Genomic DNA, 20,970 nt, shown 5'->3' on the forward strand with positions numbered 1-20,970 from the left:
CAAAAAGTCTAGGAATTATGTCATTTTTTCTTTTTGGTTTTACAGTTTTGCTGGGTTTCAGCAGCTAAAAATGTTGCCAAAAACTTAAAGTCCAATTGTAAAACTTCTATACTTTTCCTTTGTACAAGTGAACATTCACTCAAAACAACTTTTGATATCAACACCTTTTATTTTCCAATAATAGTTCACAATTTGTGACAGCACAGCATCAGCACACAATATCTGCCATATGACAAGGATTTGTTGATCATCTTTTTAAATATTACTATCGTAACATGCACAAAGTATTTTCTATGAACAAAGCAATTCCGGAGCAGATTGTTTCTGACAAAAAATATGACATGTGATATTTAATGGCTCGTGTAAATACAAAGATTTATTCAAAAACGTTTGTTTTGTTTGTATGAAATTAATTTTTTAGTTGTCTTTATTTTGGAGTGCATGTTGATGGCAACCCTGACAATTTAGTTCTCACACTGGAGAGAGACCATATCGATGTAATATTTGTGAACTGCAATTTAGCAGTCGGGGATCAGTAGAAACACATAAACTAAAATCTGTGCTTAATAATTGCTCAAAAAATAATTTGATATTAACAAAATGTTTTGGCTTTTGGATAATTAGTGAGCTTCTTATGGTTGTTGGCTTTCAAACTCCACAACTGCAAGTTTTTGAAGGAAATCGTAGACTGCGTCATTTTCTACGTCATCATACATCGAACCGAGGAAGTACTTGCACCCGGAAGTGACAGTAGATCCGCATGCAATCTCGCTGAGATCTGGGTTCAAAAAGGATTTTGTTGTAGTATGGTCGGTATTGTTCTTGCAGTGCAACATAAAAGTTAAAACAAAAAACTCTACACTAGTTACACATAATAATAAAACTGCTTCAAAACCTTGTAGGTTGCAAAAACGTCAATGTGAAAACAAACGCAAGGATTTAAAATCGCAGCAGCCACCCTCAGGCATGTTTGAAAGCAACATTATCACCTTTTTACGTAGGGAATGAAATAAATAAAGTTTTGTTATGGTGCTGAGCGATCTAGACCAGTGATTATCAACCGGGGCCACGAGCTGTATTCCGGGGTCTACGGGTGTAGCCTCACCAGAAAGACGCACAAAAATCAGTGAGTTATTTTATTTTATTAGGCGCAGATTTGAGTGTGTGCTGCAAATATCTTTATTCCCTAACATTCTACATCCACATTGAGGTTTGTCAGCATTACAGTTTGTAGTTTACTTTATTCGACTTGTTTAAAGTCGAAAGTAATACTGAATTTTAACACGAGCCATTTACATTTGTTTTACAGGGCACAAACATTGTTATTTAAAGGGGTCCAAGAGACCCAAATTATACTTTTAGGGGGTACGGTCCATAAAAATTAAAGGCTATTGAAACAGTTCAAACAATGCGAAAATCAAAACCTACTTTGGCCACACGGGATGCTTGGCAACTGTCTGATTCGATATATTGCCTGGACTTGGCTTGGCGTACTATGTAGTTTATTTATGAATGTGCCGTGGTTGCTGCTCTGCAGTACCACATCTTAGTTGATTTTAATAAGTAATTTGTTACGTTGAGAACACAGAATTGTGAAAAATAGTTTAAACTGTAGTAGCCTGGACAAAATTTACGATATCGTTTTTTCTGGTCACCACCAATTAACAAATAAAAGAAACAAAATACGTACATTCCGAGTTTGCCTGATAGTCGCTGTCAGTGCTTTGTAAAGTTGATATGGTTAAGATCCTAAAGTTGGGATTGCTTGTTCGAAAATTTTCTGCCACAGTTATTGGAATACCTGAACAAAAACTGAATTAAGTTTCCTGCATGGACACTTAAGCGCTAAGTTTATTATGAAACTAAAAACAACACAGCAATGTAAAAATGCAAAGTGTCAAAAAAGGTTCAGAATCCTTATTACCATTATACAAAGAGGGGAAAAACGTTTAAATTATCTGCAAAGAATCACCATTAGCTGGTTAAATAATAAAAAAACAAAACATTCGAAGAAGTGTCAAAATGGGTCTATGCTGAAATTTAAGGCAGTTTATAGTGATATACTAACACAGTACCTCAAAAAATGCCAATCATACTCAAAGAAGTATTTGTTTAAAGGTCTTTTATTTACAATCAAGGCATAATATTCTTACTTAACGCGAAGCTATCTTTTCCAACAACATTCTCGCTGAAGATAATAGTGACATTTACATCCGCCTCGCCTCCCATAGGGAAATGGTGTTCAATTGCACACGGGAGGAGAAGCGAAAGGGTCCAGGAATTACATGCATATTCCATCATGCTCATCTTAAATGAATGTAAAAACGTTATAAGTTAAAACACGATAATTTAGATTGATATTTTTATATCATTTGTTGTGCATCCGTTACTGGAACAAAGGGACATTTATTGCATAAACATTGTTTTTTAGTTTTAGTGTAACAAAAAAAAAGGATGTCAAGTGTATGTGCTTTTTCGGTTACTTTGGTTATTTTAAGTAAAACACAGCAATGTTGCTTGAAATATGACAGTACTGAATCCTACCGTTGCTTCATAGTCAGTTTCATCGAAAGTCATCACAACATCATGAAAACTGTTGCTGGCTGAACAAGTTCCCGAATGCTGGTGGATTGCAAACAAACTGTTGCTGTTTTCAGAAAGCCAACGGTTGAGTCTGTAAATCGCGGTGTTGAATATTTATTAACTAAGTTATAGGAAATGAAACTCTTCATGAATAACATGCCTCTAATTTTTTCCAGATAAATCCAACCGATTTTACCCGCATCTAAAGTATTGCAATTTTGCACATTACTTGATGCATAAAAATTAAAATAACGTAGGCTACTGGGATTTGTCTATATGTTTTTTAGAAAGCCACCCTCTATACAGACACGGGTGAAAGCAGAAACTTTAGCACCCTTATGCATGCAGTCAAATTGATTACCTGGACATTCTGTGGTGTTATGTGATACATTGTCTTTTGTGTGCCACCCATATTGTTAATCGTAATGCACAAAATTTGTCATTGTTTTATGGTGAGCATGGAGCACAGATTGGGGGTTATTAAGGCCACGAACTGTTAAAGGTTGAGGCTAATAACATTAATAATAATAATAATAATTGTTCTAGACTTTACTTTCAAACTGTTTTGTGTGGTTAGATGGGTGAAAGTTTTTTTTTTTTGTAGCGTGCAAGAAAAAACAAAGCAAAACACGAGTTTATCTTACGCTATGAATCTGTCCATTTGATCGAAGTAAATGGGGAAGTTTGTACGGGTAAGCACACCACCAGCAGACGACTGCCTATGTGGGTTGCTTGAGGCTAAACTTGTTTCCTTTTGAAGACATTGGTCCAGTTCCTTATTGCCATCGAAAATCGCGAGTAACTTGGCTGCAGAAAACAACAAAAATCAATGTCAAGGATATAACACACATTACTTGTTAACACTAGACATAGACTGTTTAATTTGTCGTATTCAGTGTGCAGAAATGTTTTGTATACCCATGCTACTGGAGCACTGACATTCGAACCTGTTTTACAAATCAACTAAAAATCTGACAAACTTGGAATTAAACAACCTGCTTTTGCCAGTTTATTGTTATGTTTTTACATTTTTTAAAAATTATGGTAAATCCTCCAGAACCCGTTAATCATTGCAAGAAACTTTCCTACCATATTAAGAATCAGTCTCCCAGGTAAAATGTCGGTTAGCTTTTAATTGCTCTTGGAGAGAAAAAATAGTGAAATATACTTTGGTACAGGACGATGTAATGAAACATAAACACGACAATGATGTGCTGAGATTACTAAACCCAAACAGAGAGTAGTGGTACAATGAATGCTCACTTTGTTTTTTGAAACAGAGACACTTAGTATAATTTGTATGTGTAGCATTTAGTCTAAAGCAGGGTGCACAACCTGCGGCTATGTAGCTAAACATGACCAATAATACAAATGAACAGATAATAAAAAATCGTGAATTGATATATTTACCCATTTTTATAACTTTTTTTGGTTTTGATTTTTTTAATTAGGTTAGTGCAGGTTTTCTAGTCGTATGTCTGTGTTTTAGTCTAAATTTTGCTCCACTTACGAGAAATACATGAGACTTCTGTGACAGTGGGGAACATCCATTCTCCGTTTTCAATACACTCGTTGGTGTCATCGGTTCCTGATTTTATATATCCAGGATTGCAAAAGTAGAGGATCGTCGTTCCAACAGGGTTTGACGTGTTGGAAGTGGTAAAGTCTCCTCTTGTCAGCAGCGGAGTTGCCGGACAAGCTGGTGAAATAATTTCTGGGTTTTGTATTTTGTCGCTAAATCATTAACAATATAACTTAAGGGTAGAGGGAACGAGACATGTTTTTCCCTTTATAGACAATATTGTCATTAACGACTGCTGTTTTAAGTAAAATACTAAATATAGAAACAAGGTACCAAGTAATAAAAAAATGTATTTCGCTTACAAATATATTGTTACTTCATTTAATCTATTTAAACGAGTAACAGCCGATATCAATAATGATTGTATTTCTTGAAACGCGTTTTCATATTAAGCAACATCCAAAAAAGTTGCAAAAATAAATAACTATCTGGTTTCGGAGATTTACTTCAAACCCTTTTACAAACAGCTAGACTTTGGTTTCCAAACAACGTTTAACTGTGATTGCTTATTAGATGTACAACATGTGCATGATACAAAGAATATAACCCACGTTGAGCCTCAATAACACAGGTTGGCAGGTTAGCTAGTGTAATGCTCCAATTTCCACTCGATTCACATGTGGATGTGGCATCTCCCATAATAGTTCCATTGATGCAACCGTATTCAATCATAGACCCCTCTGTTGTGGTACCAGGGTCGGTGATTAGTTCGAGTGCATTACTGATAGGAGCAGGACCGCATTCTGTCGGGAAAAAATACATATTTTAGATGTGAATGCCATGATACATAGTTGTCTTAGAAACACCATCTGTTATTACAGCTGTGAAACTTCTTTTTGATAAAATAACCGATCACACCGACTAGTATTTAAGTGTCCTGCGGATTAAAATATATATACTGGCGACCGAGAATTGAAAAAAATGTCTTTGGTGGACATTTGTTTTTTTATTTAAAAATAACTGTTTGCAGTGGATTTGGTTTGAAAGAAAATGTATATTACTCGCCCAGTACAGTAGAGCTACTAACACCATACCTCACGGTAAAGCACTGGAACTCACATCACAGGCCTGCTAATTTCCGATAGGTGGCGCAACAGAGTATTTACGTTTACAGTGGCAATGTTTGTAGTTTCTACAAGTATTGCCAATGCAAACACTTAGGCTCTGTTGCGCCACCTATCAGAAATACGCAAACTTTTCAAGGTAAGTTCCTGTATGGTAGCTCTACCATACCTCACAGGAAACAAACATTTAGCTAATTTTTATTAGATGGCGCAAAGAGCCGAATTATTTATTTTGCAGCTGAAGAGTAGAAGGGTAGGGATGTAAGGATGTAAGGTTTTCTTATCTTATTGAAATTTAAATGTTAACATCCAACTCCAAAAGCCTTTAACGCCAACATTTCTAGAGATATATTGTTTACGATTGGTAAAAGTGCTCATTGCGTCCCCTACCGAAAATTAGGTAAATGTGGATCAACCGTGAGGTATAGTGTTTTAAGATTTACTGCCCAGTAGCCACACGTTTCGGACTATTGTACGGCTATTATGTGAAAACAATTAAATAAACAGGCAACAAGCAACGTAACAGAACAAATGGTGACGTCATAAACAGTTAAACAGTTAAAAAGCGTTTAAACGTGCATATTACTTAAAAAATACAAACGTTCAATCAGTTTGTAAACCACGCAGCAAAATAGAAGTTATCCTTACCTGCAGTACAGGTCGGGAATACAACTCCCGCCCAAGAACCATTTTCGAGGCATGTCAGGGTGTTTGCACCATCCATCATAGCTAAGCCTGCGCATTGAAGAAATACTTCTTCAGTGTGGTGGAGTGGTTCATTATAGGTTAGTTCAAGCAATTCGTCTAAAGCTGGGAACGGGTCACATTCTGCAAAGCAATGATTAAAACTACTGCAGGATTTCTAGTTTAACGTTTCAGCCGGAACCGGGTTTAAAACCTATACGTCTATGCAGAATATTGATTAAAAATTTAAGTCAAAAAAAAGTGAAGAATATAATAAAAAACAAAGAACCAATTGTGCGAAAAACAGTTGCATAGTGGAATTATAATCACTATTGAATCGGTTGTAAAGAGGTAAATATCGCTGCCGTGCCCCAGTTCGTACAACTCACACAGCTTGTTAAAATACGTCGTTTAAAATCGTTTCCTTTGTAGCTTCCTTTGCGTTGGTTTTGACAATATTTGAGTATTATTGCTGGTAAGGTGCACAATATCTCATACACACGCTCTTCGAGCATATCTATGAAAACGATAAATGAGACATGCAAAATTTTTAGTGGACGCTAAAACTGCACATTCGAATACCGTACGTTTAAACTACGCAATAATAAGCGCAAAGTAGATTTTAATTGAAAACACCTTAAGCAAGCCAAAATGTGTCTCAGTGAAGAACTAGATCGATTTCCTGATAGGAAAATATATTTAACCAACCTGCAAGACAGACTGGGAATGGGGCAGAAATCGAGCCGTTTGAAAGACACTCAAGGGTGGAAACGCCTTCGAGACGACCCATGGTGCAATTGAAATTGAGTACAACTCCGGGAACCAAAGTGCCAATTTGATCCTCGTAAGGTAAAAGCGCATCAGGGACAATAAGGTTGAATCCAAGTTTTATGTCAAAGTCTGGATCAAAATCACAAACTGCTCGAAAAAAAGAAAAGGATTAGAACAAAATGATACGTGGCTCAATTGTAATCAATGATCTTGGTTGACGCTGCTGATTTCTGCCGACTATTAATGCAATGGGCCAATACATTGTAAACAGTGTAGGCATTGTGTCGAAAAAGCATTACACAGTTTCGGCCTTACCAAGACAAAGAAACACAAAAATATTGTGTGAAAAAAGTAGACCTCGGTTTTTGTTTTTCCTGTGCGCTTTAAGCAAGCAGTTATTTAAGATCTCAAGCATAGAGTTTATTTTAAACACTGGTGTTTTATTTAGCAGCTAGTGAACTATAAATTACTGATTTTCACCGAGCTGATTAAAGCTGCATTTTTACATTGTGCTGGTAAGTATGGCTTCATCCCATGTTTTCTAGTGTTTATTTCTATTCCTGATAATGTTTGTCTGTTGTACAGGTCTCATTCGGATTTTTACAGACGAATTTAATGCCCAAACCTCTCTAACCAAAGATTAGGTATGTTCCGTTTATTTAAGTGCTATTTCGTGTCGCTTTAAGTTTTAGTTTTTCTCTCATAGAAAAAGAAACGGGATTGACCGGAACTTTAAAGTGGTTCGTTGATTTGGTGCCTGTGGTTACATTAGCCACCTTATGCAAAGCTTTCCGTCGACAGGTGCAAGCAAAAAAAGAATTTCAATGAAGAGTTGCAAAACAGTTCACTTGCCTAACAGACATTGTCCAGCTTCCGACTCTGACCAAACGCCGTCATTGCACGTATTTTCATACGGGGGCAGTCTTAAATAACCCTCTGAACAGTTGTATTTCACCACTGTCCCGTTGTCATGATTTGTGCCAGCCGGCGTGTTTACACCGTTCGGGTCCGTTGGAAGATTGATGCAGTCTGTGGTAGTAAAATTGTTAATTACTTTTATTGTTAAGGTTGGTCATTTTTGTGTGTTTCACATCTAAGTGTATAGCCTATGTCAGGGGTCGGCAACCTTTTAAGCGACGTGTGGCAATTTGCTTGTTATTCCTATTTGGCAATGACTTCGCGTGCCAAGATTTTTTTGTGTAATAGTGGTTTGTGAGGATATCAATTATAAGGAGGAGACAGCTAGTTCAGTATTAGAATTTTAGTGTTGGAAAGGCTTGATTTTAAGAGAATGGCATGATAGTAAAAAACAAGCAGTGTAACAGGTTAAATTATTACTTAACTATAAACACGCATATCATTTAGGATGCCAACAAAGTCACTTTGGGGTGAAATGTTAAAACTTGAAAGGAGGAATTGAATGCAACTTGTACTTGTGTAAATAGACAATTCTAGTCTCTAGGGTGCTAACACTACAGGCTGCGTATAGGATGGGTGTAAGGAAAACAATGAGCGGAAATGACGTATGAACCATTCATAAAACAAGTCAGTGTAAGTCGAACAGCTTTATTTAATCTCTGTATAGTGCACTACTGGGAAGAAAAAGTTGTATTTTTTCGTCATTTATAGTGTTTATTGTTTATAAGTCCAAAATCGAAGGATGTCTTTTAGGAGTGCATCTAATCTACTGTATAACAGCGTACCTGTTTGAGAGCAGATCGGCCCCACTGTGTCAAACCAAGTCTCATCATCCAAACATAGATTTTGGTTGTAACCGAAAAGGTTTCCATTTTCGCAAGTGTAGTTGACAATCTGTCCTTGTACGTATGGACCAGCAGGAGAAACAGTCACGCCGTCGCCGGCCGGGGGTGCAGGGCAATCTTTGCGTGAAAACATTGATTGGTTTAAACTTAAATAATTTGTTTATGGCTTGGGTTTAACACAGCGGTTTTTAAACAGATTTTGCCACGTCAAGTGGAATTTTACTCGATTTTGCATCCAGTTTATGAAAAAACTTTTGCAGTCTTGAAGTTATAATCACCCTTATAAAGTTTGTTTAATGTAGCATTGTCTATGTCAGGGGTGCACAACCTTTTTGCAAAGACGGCCGCATCGCAGATCCTTATTTCATCAACGGCCGCCAATTACCTGCTTGTTTTTGGTTTTTAAATTTATTCTGTGAAAATAGGGCTTGTCCCACATACATAAACCATCTAATGGCGTCTAAAAAGCCCAGATAATTTAAAACTTGATCCACAGATTGAACAGTCTGACGACCAGTCTGAGCTATTTATGACGTCATAATCTATATTGTGACGCAAGAGATGACTGTTCATTTGCATGTTTGCACACAATAGGCGTATATAAAGTGTTATGCACAGGGTTATTAGGCTGGTAATATTCTTTACAGTCTTACAAAATCTATTTATTGCAGTTAGAAAGTCAAAATATTTAGCAAAAGAGTTTTTTACGTCACGGCCGCCAGTGCATATATTTTAATAAACATGTTCACGGCTGCACAAAATCGTCTATTCGGCCGCATGCGGCCGTACGGCCGCAGGTTGTGCACCTCTGGTCTATGTATTGTGTGGAATATCGGAAAGAAATAAAAATGAAAAGTGAGGCAAAGTGTTGGTAAAAAGTTGGCAACCAGTGGATGTACACCAAGCCTAGCAACAGTAGCCTAAGTCATATACAGTTCCCCAAAACAAGGTATAGTTTGATAAGCCTGTTAAAGCTTACCTTGGTTTTAGGTAAATAACTCGTCAGATATAGCCTGAAAACCATTTTAACTTACTGAGGCAAAGATCACAAGATTTTGTGCAGTATTCTTCATTGTACTCAGCATAAGAAGGAAATCCGCAGTAGCCAAACTCAACGTTGACTGAACAATCCTGTTGGTCGACACAATCTACAAAACGAAATGTGTGTTTCAAATCAATGTTGTTTAAATGTTTACAAGTTGTCAATAAACCTTTAAATAGGCTATAGGCCAACTTATTGTTGGATAAACCAGGTGTGTCAGGATTTTTTTAACAGTGGTCAATTGTTTTTAGGTTAAGACGCCCGCGAGCCAAAATTTTTGCAAAGTTTTTATCCGTAGAATTGGAACACAAATACATTAGAGAAAACTGTGAAATTTTGTTGCGTCAGCGCAACATATGCTTTCTTTTTTATGGTAAATAATATTCCATGGAAAGCTTTGCGTGAAGTCGCTAGTCGCCAAAACCTAATCCCAATAATGACGAGCCATACAGTCGTGGTCCGCATTTAATCCGTAATTCGCCATTAAGACACTCCTGTCATAAACAAGCACTAAGGCGGAAGCAAATGCGCTATCGTGGATTGTTACAAAGCGCAACAAACGGCTCAATCATTGGAAGGGTATTTAAAGCGCTGCTTCTTTTTCAACAAAATTGCATTTTTTTACTAACAGCCCCTGTGTTTGGCGCATACCACTTAAATTTTTGGAACCGTAAGGCTTTGGAAAAAAATAGCAATACTTTATTTTTTCCGTTTTATTATAAGTTACCAAAATCTTTTTTTAATTTTAAGTTACCAAAAAAATATTTTGACACAAAAATAAAATGCAATTTTTGGGGTTTTGCAGCAAAACAAATTCTGCGTGCTCGATTTAGTACAGTTGTGAAATTTTACCTTTCTACCTGTTCCAGAACAAAAGATATGCGATGTTTTGGGTGTTTGCTGAAGCACTTTGTCGCGGATTTGCCAGGGTCGCGTAGGTATCTACTCTACATTGTTTTTGCAAGCCGTGACAAAACTTTGAGAAGCGAAAACCGTGTTTTCCCCACCTTGATAGCAGAAGGGGGCAGCGTTTGACCATTCTCCTTCTGAGCATGTGTTAATTCCAAAACCGACCATCAAACGTCGCGGGTTGCATGCATAAGATACGGAGTCACCATTTGCGTAGTCTCTGCTTTCTGGGTTGATGCCACCGCTTGCAATCATTGGTGGTGGGCCGCATGCATCAGCTGTAAACGGTAAGTGAAAACAGTTGTTGCTTGTTGCTGAAAGATATGTTGAGAATAGCCTAAAACCAAAAACCTATAAGGAACACTATGCACGGATCAGTTTATCAGTTTGAATATAACGGCCCAATTAGAAAAATCGGCATGCTTTATATAACGTTTCGGTTAATGCTCATGACTACGAGGCGCCAATGGTGAAAAATTTTTAACGCAGTTGTTGGACCAAAATTTACCCTGTATGTAAACATATATGTTTATATAATTATATGAGAACGGGAATGTAATAATTATTCCGATATAAATTAGAACGGTAAGTCCTTTTAATTAGCACTAAAGCGCGACGGACTGAGAAATGGGTCGGACCATTCAACAATGACAGGGGGTAAGTGAGAAAAAAAATTGAGGGAAGCCGTTTGCTGTAACTAAAAGTAGAAAAAAATGTTTTTAGGGTTGCAAAATTGTTGTTTCTTTGGTTTAAGATTTTTTAGTTTTCTTATGGTCTACTTCAAATACAGCAAAACTTTTACACTTTTGAAGGCCGTACACCCTATTTTTTATACTGGTTCGACCCATCCCAGAGTTCGACACGGTTCAGCGCTGATTTAGAATGACATTCGCGAGGTCTTTAGCTACATAAAAATGACAGATATTTTTACCAACGGCAATGCATACAAGCCATCATCAGTGATATAACCACTGATGTACAGGATATTTAACAGAAAATACAGAGTGGGATTTAGTCTACGAAATAGTTAAAATCCTTTAATCATAAACATTCATGCCAAATCACTGGTGTATATAGAATACATTGTGCGGACGTTCAACAAGCTTGATTGACAACCTGCACTGATGATGACAACGGAGATTGTTGAAACGTCTGCACGATGTATTCTGTATAAACCAGTACTTTGCCATGAATGTTTATGATTAAATTACTTTATAAGTCCGTGTATACTGTATACTGTACCTATGTTATCATCTTGTTGTCGATATAAAGTTTATAGTAATGGTTACGAACCAAATCAAAATAAAAAAAGAAGTTCACAATTGTAAGTGGTGGAATAGGCCTACTTGTTAGATTCGGATTCAAGCATGAACTTAACTTGCTTGATTTTGGTTTGGCTTTGCTGTGGGCATTACTTTATTTCACATTGACCAACTCATGCAACACAGTTTTATTTATTGCCCTCATGCTTTTATACACTATTTATTCACTAGTAATAACTAATAACTTACATGTTTCGCAGTCCGGAAGATCAGTCAAGCTCCAGTGCGTACCATTGCACGTACTGCTCAGTGGACCAGATACTGTAGCAGTGGAGTCAATGCAATCATAATAGATTGTATCGCCACTCTTGTAAGGTCCACTAGGAGAAATCGAAAGTTCAGGATCGGTTGCTGGTGCGGGGCATTCTAGATAAAGTCATTTAGAGATTAATTCTAAGCACGACAATAAACAGGTTATCAACAACGTGTATTGGAATAAGATTTTCACATAAAGTTTTAATCCGTGTTGTTATTATTCTGGGGTAGTAAAAACTGGTTTTAGAAACACTTATGCAGTTTGTCACTTACGGAACTTTTCATGGACGATGTGTCATTATTCCTTAAATCAGAGTTGCAAACGGGCCTGAAGTTTGAGCCCGAACCCGAACCCGAACCCGAACCCGATTCGTTTTTGAGAAGCTCGTTTAGGCCCGAAAGTTTTTTTCCCGTTCAGGTCTTTGTATTAAAAGCTTTCGAAAAGACCAAGACAACAATCACAAGATCAAGAAAGGCCAAGACAACAAATATAGACAATAATGGCCAATCGGTTTTGAACAAGGCATTTTTGGCATAAGACCAGGTCCAGCAACTAGCTCCTTTTAGGTAATTAAATTTCATGAAAAAAATACTGACTCAGAGTGTAAAGTCAGGCCCAAATCAGGCCCGATTTTAGAAGAAACCTAAGCCCGAATCCAGCTCGACTTACAACTCTGACCCAAACAACTGTTAACATACAGCTTTTGCAAATTCTTGAGCGTTTTTTTACAGCTGTTTCAAACTGTTACTTCGAAAACGTCTTAAATATCTTTACAAAACGTCTTTACAAAAAGTGCAACCTTCGCGTATGCCCAGGCTTTTCATACTTACCAAGTACAGAAAACTTTTATGAAAAACATATTTTACCATGTACCTGGCTCACAAGTGGGCGCCGTGGTCTCGTTCCAGTTTCCATTTTGCAAGCAGATGTTCACTTCAGGACCTACCAGAACATAGTTATCGCTGCAGTTATAGGTAACAATGGTTCCAGCAGCAAAAGTAGTTCCAGAAGGAGTGTTGCTGCCATCTGACGGAATCAGTGGCAAGCCGGTACATTCAACGTCTGCGAAATTGAAAAAGACCTGATTAGCCCTTGCGTTATTAATACCATGATTAACAATACAATTTACTGTAAAAAAAATAAAAATAAAATAAACATTACACTTGCAAAGTTGCACTGTGAGTTTAGCGTATGTATAGGTTAATATATAAAAAAAGTGGCTGGTCATTTCAACAAAACTACGTTTCTTTGAATAACTTTTTGTACTGAAATAAAAACAGAGCCGAAAATTAACCCTGGCTCACAGCTATTACGCTCAAAAGTTACAGAGTAACTTAAACAATAGAGTAAACATTATCAAACAATCGTTCGGTAGAACGCCTTCAATGGGCCTGGCATACTATGATTTATGAGTAAGTATACCGTAGTCGCTTGTCTGCATGGACGCTTGAGGTCCGCTGCCAGTATAAATGTATTCAATCTGACTTATTATCAAACATATTTTTCTATACTTGGCCACACCAACAAACACAGACGGGATTGTCATTATGAACGAAATGAAACCATATATACAGTGGTGGGATTCAAATATTTGTTCAGCCGGTTCTGTCACAAAAATCATATCTTCAGCCGGTTCTGTTACGAAAAGTCCATTGACAGTAACCAGTAATGCTAACCGGTCCGCTGATCTCATAAAATTTCGTGAGACGGTTTTATACAACAGGTGCGAACCGGCTTAATCCCACCACTGCATATATATGTGCGAAGCTTTTTTCAAATTATTTAATCAGTAAAGGCTAGCGAGGTAATTTTTCTGCGTCTGTGCATACACACAATTTCCCAGCGTAGACTGAGAAACCCTGTGAACAGCATTAGATACATTGGATGAGCACTTTGTGACGTTGCAACTGTATATTGAGCAGAAAACATATTCGTGCCCAATTGTGGAATCTGACAGTTATGCGTAAACAACGTGTCAAATGAACAATTGTATCCTTACCGGAGCACTGGGAAGGGTTGCATGTTTTGCCACACACGTCCTGAATGTTTTGTTGAACACAAAATCCGGCAGAATAGTAAATGTCACATATACTTTGATCCAAAGTATCTGTACAATCTAAAAAACCAAAAGAATTTTGTAAAATCTATTTTTTAACCATTTTAATTGCATGGGGTAGAAGAGCGTAGATAAAAAATCACGTTTTAAATCAAGAAATTTTTTTAAGCATGTTTTGCGACAATTGTGTTTTTACAAACAAACAAATTAAACGCTTAGCTGTTTGTGTTGATGTAAACGTCGGTGCTCGTGGCGTAACCCACTTACCTTGACAAAAGACTTTGCCAAACAAGGCTACCAGGACAAGAAGATAAATCTTCATGCTCTTCGTTTAAATTTATATTGTTCTCTAACACAATATTTTAAGACACTGAAAAGAAATAAATTTATTAAGTACAAAATAAATACTGTAGTACAGGGGTGTCAAAAACTTTTGGGGGCCAAAAACAAACTTTAAAGTAAGACAGCAAAATTATTCCGCCAGAGTAAACACATAACTTCTAAAAGTTATTTCGCGGGCCGCACTAAAACTCGTGGAGGCCGCATGTTTGAAACCCCTGCTGTAGAAAACGTTTTAAGGGGCTGTGTAATTAACAAGTTCTTCAATGCATTAACCGTGTTTTAGTCTACTTCTTGAGCGTTTTACAAACAGAACACTGCAACACGTATCACGTACGTACAATGCGAAGTCAATATTGATGATTTAAAATTCACCCTAATGATTTATTTTCCTGCGAAGTTTACTTTGCGCCAACGGTGGCTTTGAAACGCCACCTACCTCTCGCAACACACAACTAAATGATCGAAAAAACATCCCTAGCTCCTGTTTTCTACACGCCAGCGCAGCAGTGACTACTCCTAATCCTGGTTTCTGATTGGTCGAAATCCTCCGCATTGCGGAAGAATGCTTCGTTCTGTTGAAAAAATCACGGAAGCGCTAACCGATGGCATATTGTTTCCTCCGAGAGCCGGTAACTATTGTTCGGCAGCGCGTACGATTCATACCGGTGATGACAGCCTTATAGCTCCGCCTACACCTGCTGCGTCCAGTATTATGTATGCCATGCAATAATAGCAACATTATAATGTTCCTTCACAGTGCAAATCAGCAGTTACAAAACCTATAAAGGCATGTTAATTTCCTTCATATTACAAACCAGGTCTTTGAAAACATGTAAAGGCTTGTTTATTCACAAGGATAACTTCCTATGTAAAGGTGCAGTGAAAGTGGGCACAGCAATTGTTAAAACTAATGTTTTTATTAACTATACCTTTTAAGTCCATGTCAAATGTTTTTTTTATATTGCAAACATCGACAGGTGCCCTACCAATAGTGCTCCTCTAAAATACGCAAGCTACGCATACGCAATCTGCTTATAAAACGTATGCAACTTTAAAAATGTTGACGGTTAGGGATTTTAGGGTCTGGGTGAGGGTTGATAATAAAATTAACTATATAATTTAGTTTCAGATGCCCAGTTTAGGCTTAATATTCACATGTGTGTTAAGAGTGGTACTAAATACCGTATCGTGTCGCATATTAACACTTTTAAGCCCAAAAAGTTATCTCAGATTAAATTCTATAGTTATTTTTATTATAAACCCTTACATAGACCATAATAGCCCTAACCGTCAACATCTTAGTTAGTTTTTTTTGTAGATTGCGTATGGATTGCGTAGATTGCGTAGATTGCGTAGATTGCGTAGATTGCGTAGATTGCGTAGATTGCGTAGATTGCGTAGATTGCGTATTTTAGAGTAGCCCCTACCAATACGACTTTTAACGCTAGCAAAAGCCATAAACCCCATACAACCTGCGGCGGGCAGGAGGAAATGCAGCTTATTAAACAAAGGGTTGTGTTGAAGTTGAACACAATAGCCGTACAACAATGCTGTCACACACGGCTATTAAGCTTTTAGTATTTTTCCAGCCCAACTAATGACTTACAAACATTTAGCAAAAACGTTTTGTTTACGTCGCGGCTGCCAGTACATATTTTTTAGTATAAATGTTCACGGTCGTAAGTTGTGCAACCCTGGTTTAAATGTATTGTGCTTGTCATTTTAATGCAGTGCTATAGCGGGCCAATCCAACGGTTTTGTTTCCGAGCAGAACAATGCACATTGGCATCAACTTTTGTCATTAGAAAGGAAAAACGACGCTTCTTTATCCAGATGTATAATAAAACCTCTGGAAGAGCAATACTTATATGTAGACCCAAGGCCGGCAAACTTTTGATGCTAATTGTTAAATGATGACCTGTAAAAAACCTGGTGGTTGTAAATTGACAGCAGCCTAAAAATTTACTAGTACTGCAGTTGCGGGACGATTCCGGTTTAGTGACATAATCTCGTTAGGCCTGTTGTTAACAATGGATTCTGAAAAAACACACACACGCGCACACAAAGACTGAACAATTTCACACAATGCATGCGTTTGGAAACGCTACATATTTGCATGTCAAATTAAACAGTTCAATTTTGTTGGAAAAAAACTGTGCACAAAATTTGTAAACTTTTGAAGCAAGAAAAAAGCAGAAATAGAAATCTGGACAAAGAGGGCGCTATTAAGCTTAGTGGCTAATTAAGGAAGTAATGTGTCAGGTCATATTTCTGCTCAACGGCTGCCAATCGTTTTGGGCGAAAATTCCTGCTCACAAAACATTTCTATTAAAGCATCTAACAAAAGATACGTTGTGATAATTAATTTTTTTATAGAACAAGTCTACCATATAGATACAGCAAACCGGATTCGGTTATTCCGGATCTTCGAACAATTCGGACAAAGCTTTAGATACAAATGGTTTGTAATGTGGCAAAGCTTTAACCAATCAACATCCGTTAATCCGGATCTTCGACTAATCTGGACATTTTTTTGATCCAAACTGTTCCGGATTATGTTTACTGCTGTATAAGCATCTATTGTGCACAAACTGTTAGCAACGTTTGGCGATAACAAGGAAGTGATAACAACGCTGCGGAAAAGTTGCGATTACATTCGTTATATTCTAGATCATAAAATTGAGTTGAGTTGGCGAAGATATTTTTTTTACTCTTGTATCGTGAGATATTCTGATTGACTCGTCGATGGTTCAATTGTCATGTTGCAGCTCGAAGGCACTCTGGATTCTATAAAGAATATTGAAACATAATTTACTCATGTCGTTAGGATTGGGCAAATTTTGGCACAATTTATTTAAATGGCAACTTTATCACTGGCCAAAAAACATGGTGAACGTGATTTGTTTAAAAATCTCCGACACATAACGCATTGAGATGTAGTTGCAGTGCGATTAAATCAATTTAGGTGTGACCTTTATTGTTTTGCGCTTCTTAACGTTTCAACTCATCATTTGAATAAGCAAATGAGCAACTTTCGCCTATGTCGATTAATATATAGTGTTTTACTGTATTTTATCTGCTCATTAGGTAAACAACTAATACAAAACATGCGTATCCAGGTATAAAGCGAAATGATGTACATAATACGGATTGTTAGTCATAGGTGCCTACCTCGGCCATTATGATCTGGTTTTGGGGGCCTTGCGTTTGAACGGAGTGTCTGTAAACAAACATAAGTTTATTTTGCACCAGCAGGTCATCATTGTATTGTTGCGCAATTAATATCAGGTAAACGAGGAGGCGAGGGTTTAAACCTTATTACAAACTATCTGTAGAAAAGATCTAAGCTAAAATAAATATGTTTATGGAACTGCAATCTGCAATTTGATCAAATAATTTTTGTTAAAATAGTGGTGAAAAACCAACGCTTTTACAATGCCTGAAAAAACATATAATGTTGATCGTTTAACTACAATAAACGTTCTACACAGTACTCGTTGTGGCTGCAATTTTATTTATTTTTTGATTTGTTTCTTGAAAATTGCAAGTTCCGTATTTTGAACCAACCCTAAAAAACAGTCTTTCAGAAATGTACTAATGTATTACGATATTCACATCGACAATGTACCACTGTTAGTGGCCTGACTATGAGTTTCAATTAGCCAACATTATTCTCCAAATATGTAAAAAGCAATGACAAGAAGATTTTTTAGGTGTTTGGAAATTAAGTTTAAAATGTTTTATGACCGGTATGAGCTATACCAGCAGTTCTCAATCTGGGGTCCGCGGTCTTTTAGGGGTCCGTGAGCAGTTTTGGAAGGACCACAAAAAGATTGAATTAGCTTTATAATCTTATTTGGCGTCAGTTTGTGGCACTGAATAAGTTTAAATCAAAGTAGAATTGAGAATCGACTGTCTCCATTGCTTAACAATAGCCTTTATTGCATGAAAACTAACAAAAATGCAATCGTAATGTTTTTTGTCTTGTCTGTGATGTCACAACTTGTCTTTGGATCATTGTTTTTTCCCATAACTGCTGATTTTTTGCATAACTAGCTCAAATACTGCAATCAACATTCGTTTTTCTGAAATACACATTCAGGTTTAAGGACCACGAGCCCTCAAAATAATAGCAAAAAGACTGTTTAAAAAAATAATAAAAAAGTTTAAGAACCACTGAGCTAAACGATATTGTTTTCGTCATTTTTGTGTGTTTTTGTTTTGGTTGAAACACAAAGCATTTTCGATTCGTTTTTATGTGAAATCTATAACTTACGTGAGATGGTCCAATTGCCGACAATTCAATATAGCCATCCTCACCTGAGGAAAAGCCGAGAGTCAATTACATTATTGCGCAGAACAAACAAACGTTTTTTTTTAAGTCCATGCACCTGTGCATATGCGATTACTCCCGAAATATTTTTTTGAGATAAAGTGGTTTAATATTTTGAAATTATTCAAAAAGCTCTGAACCGCGTGTTTTTTTACCTGAAACTTTGCGAGTTATCAACGTGAAAGCTATAGCTTACTTTTACTTACATATGAAAACATTGACATTGTCTCGAAAGTTTTCGTATTCTGGAGTTTCCTGCGAAATGCAAAATTCGGTGTTTTATGTAAGCTAAAACGCAAGTAAAATAAAAAAAAACCACAGTCAAAAATGGCTATTTATGTCATGGTTGACACAATTAAATTGGATGTGTCAGTTAAAGTCAGTAAAAGAAAAAAATTCGACGGTGATATTAGCAGCTGGCCTGGCTGCAAAATCGTAAATCCAAACGAAATGTGAGTACTATGCCATTGTATCAACCACACATTTAGGGGTTTTCGTAAAAATAAATGACAAAGGAGATACCACCGTTTTGGTTGCAGATGGCTTGGTTGATACAGCATTATTAGGTTCTTCATACACTCCATGTGTACTTGTCGAATCTACGAAGATAAAGCATCGTATGTCTTTAATCACCTTCATATGAGATTTCTTAAATACGCAATCTACAGATGAAACTTATTAAAATGCTGGCGGTTGAGGCTGTTGAGTTTGGTGTAAGGGTTTGTATTACAATCGCACGGGAGTCATCTTTTTCACGGTTATTATGAAAAATAACACGCAAGGGTAGTTTGGTCCCCCCCTGCAACGGCATTATAAATCAACCCTAAAAAAACCTTTATGGCTCAATATTTTTACACGCGTTAACATGCGGTATGATGCGCTGTTTATAATATCACCCCCAACAATGTAGAGGAAGCAACATATAAAGTGCTTAGATTTGGAGACTAAAAAAAGTTGTATTTAAAACCTGAACATTGTTTGCTCAGTAGATAGATTGCGCAGAATGTTTTAGAGAAGCCCACAAAACGACAGTAATCCTACTCAATTTAGTCCAAAATTACTTCTTGATCTGATGTTTCAAACTCGGAAATGACGAACTTACAGCACACTATTGTATTTTCACCTGTTCTGATTTTCTTGCATCTTTGAATCAATTTGCAGCAAATTAGTAACACAGTAAGAAGTGCAATCCACCCTGTAAGCGACACCACTGCTATCATGAACGTACTGTTGTTGAATGTCACTTTAGAAGTGGCGTTGGAACAGTTTGACGAGGTTTCCATTATTATACAGTTAATCCATAGTTCAGCCCTGGCAGTGATTTAAAGCTTATAAAAACAGGTGTATATGAACGAATTTCTTATCGCAGAAGAAACAAATGTAATTGCACAATAGCGTTCAAGCCGTAATGTGCAGATATAGCAGTTTTTACACCGTAAATCGTTCTACAAAATTATAAATCGTATAAATCTTTCATAAAAATGTACTGCACTTTGGTGTCATGTTAATACCAGCTTACACAGAAACAGCTTTCTTTTTATTATAGACCTGGTCTTAAACAAGTTTGCTAGAGAGCTTATGCGTAGTAAATAACTCTTAAAGTTTGTTTTTTATTTGAGTACAGTCCAAGTTTTCAAGTTCTTTCCCTTTAAACATTCGATTTTCAGTTTCTGTCAAGTTTCAAAATCTCCAGATTGAGAGCATTCAAATTGCACTTGCTATTCATTGCAATACGACATGCAAATCATATTTAAATAGTTCTAAGTCTCTCTCATTGTGGAAAGGTCTATTCTTTTTGGCACTATATGTCTAATAATAGCTAGCCAGGAAATAATGCAAAACAGACCAGTTTGATAGTGAGGTTAACGAAGCAGTTTGTATAATAACTATTTGCATACACTTCTCCACTTTTGATAATATGTGCATGTTGTAAATTACATGAACTTCCTCTAAATAGGCACCATTCTGCATAAAACTTTTCTTTGTTTGTTCATATTGTCCACATAGCACAAATTAATGTTCTATTGCTGTGTTTAACAGTTTTGAACACACTAAAACCAAGACGCTTGGCGGACCGTTGAAGAATTTGGACATAACACATAAGCACCCTGTACAGCACTGAACCACTGTGAGCAACATCAGATGTGTAATACACTTACTGATTTTTTTTGTCTAAATGTTCAATGAATACCTATTCGAAACAATATTCCTGTAGAATCGTAATTGCCACTTTCTCTGAAAATCTAGGAATGATATCTTATCT

The 20,970-nt window shown here is 36.8% G+C and overlaps 1 protein-coding gene across 1 annotated transcript; it reads right to left on the bottom strand.

Moving 5' to 3' along the window:
• Positions 1–149: 149 nt before the first annotated feature.
• On the bottom strand, positions 150–14,398 carry LOC145207083 (sushi, von Willebrand factor type A, EGF and pentraxin domain-containing protein 1-like). The gene is made up of 17 exons (XM_080078575.1): positions 14,300–14,398; positions 13,976–14,092; positions 12,850–13,038; positions 11,910–12,086; positions 10,497–10,676; positions 9,482–9,595; positions 8,388–8,564; positions 7,537–7,713; positions 6,622–6,831; positions 5,878–6,057; positions 4,717–4,908; positions 4,094–4,282; positions 3,228–3,390; positions 2,545–2,674; positions 2,154–2,307; positions 1,691–1,801; positions 150–778 (listed from the first exon to the last, which is right to left on the bottom strand). The coding sequence occupies exons 1-17, from the start codon at positions 14,352–14,354 to the stop codon at positions 633–635; spliced, it is 2,661 nt and encodes an 886-aa protein (XP_079934701.1). The 5' UTR covers positions 14,355–14,398; the 3' UTR covers positions 150–632.
• Positions 14,399–20,970: the final 6,572 nt, after the last annotated feature.

The sequence above is a fragment of the Phallusia mammillata genome, unplaced genomic scaffold, assembly GCF_965637545.1.
Source record: "Phallusia mammillata unplaced genomic scaffold, kaPhaMamm4.hap1.1 HAP1_SCAFFOLD_77, whole genome shotgun sequence".
NCBI classification, from domain to species: Eukaryota; Metazoa; Chordata; class Ascidiacea; order Phlebobranchia; family Ascidiidae; genus Phallusia; species Phallusia mammillata.

Coding starts and splice junctions, on each gene's coding strand:
- LOC145207083 (XM_080078575.1), bottom strand. CDS start 14,354: ATGAAGATTTATCTTCTTGTCCTGGTAGCCTTGTTTGGCAAAGTCTTT. Junction 14,093..14,299: donor TGGCAAAGTCTTTTGTCAAG/GTAAGTGGGTTA, acceptor TTGGTTTTTTAG/ATTGTACAGATACTTTGGAT. Junction 6,832..7,536: donor AGCTGGACAATGTCTGTTAG/GCAAGTGAACTG, acceptor TTTTTCGAGCAG/TTTGTGATTTTGATCCAGAC.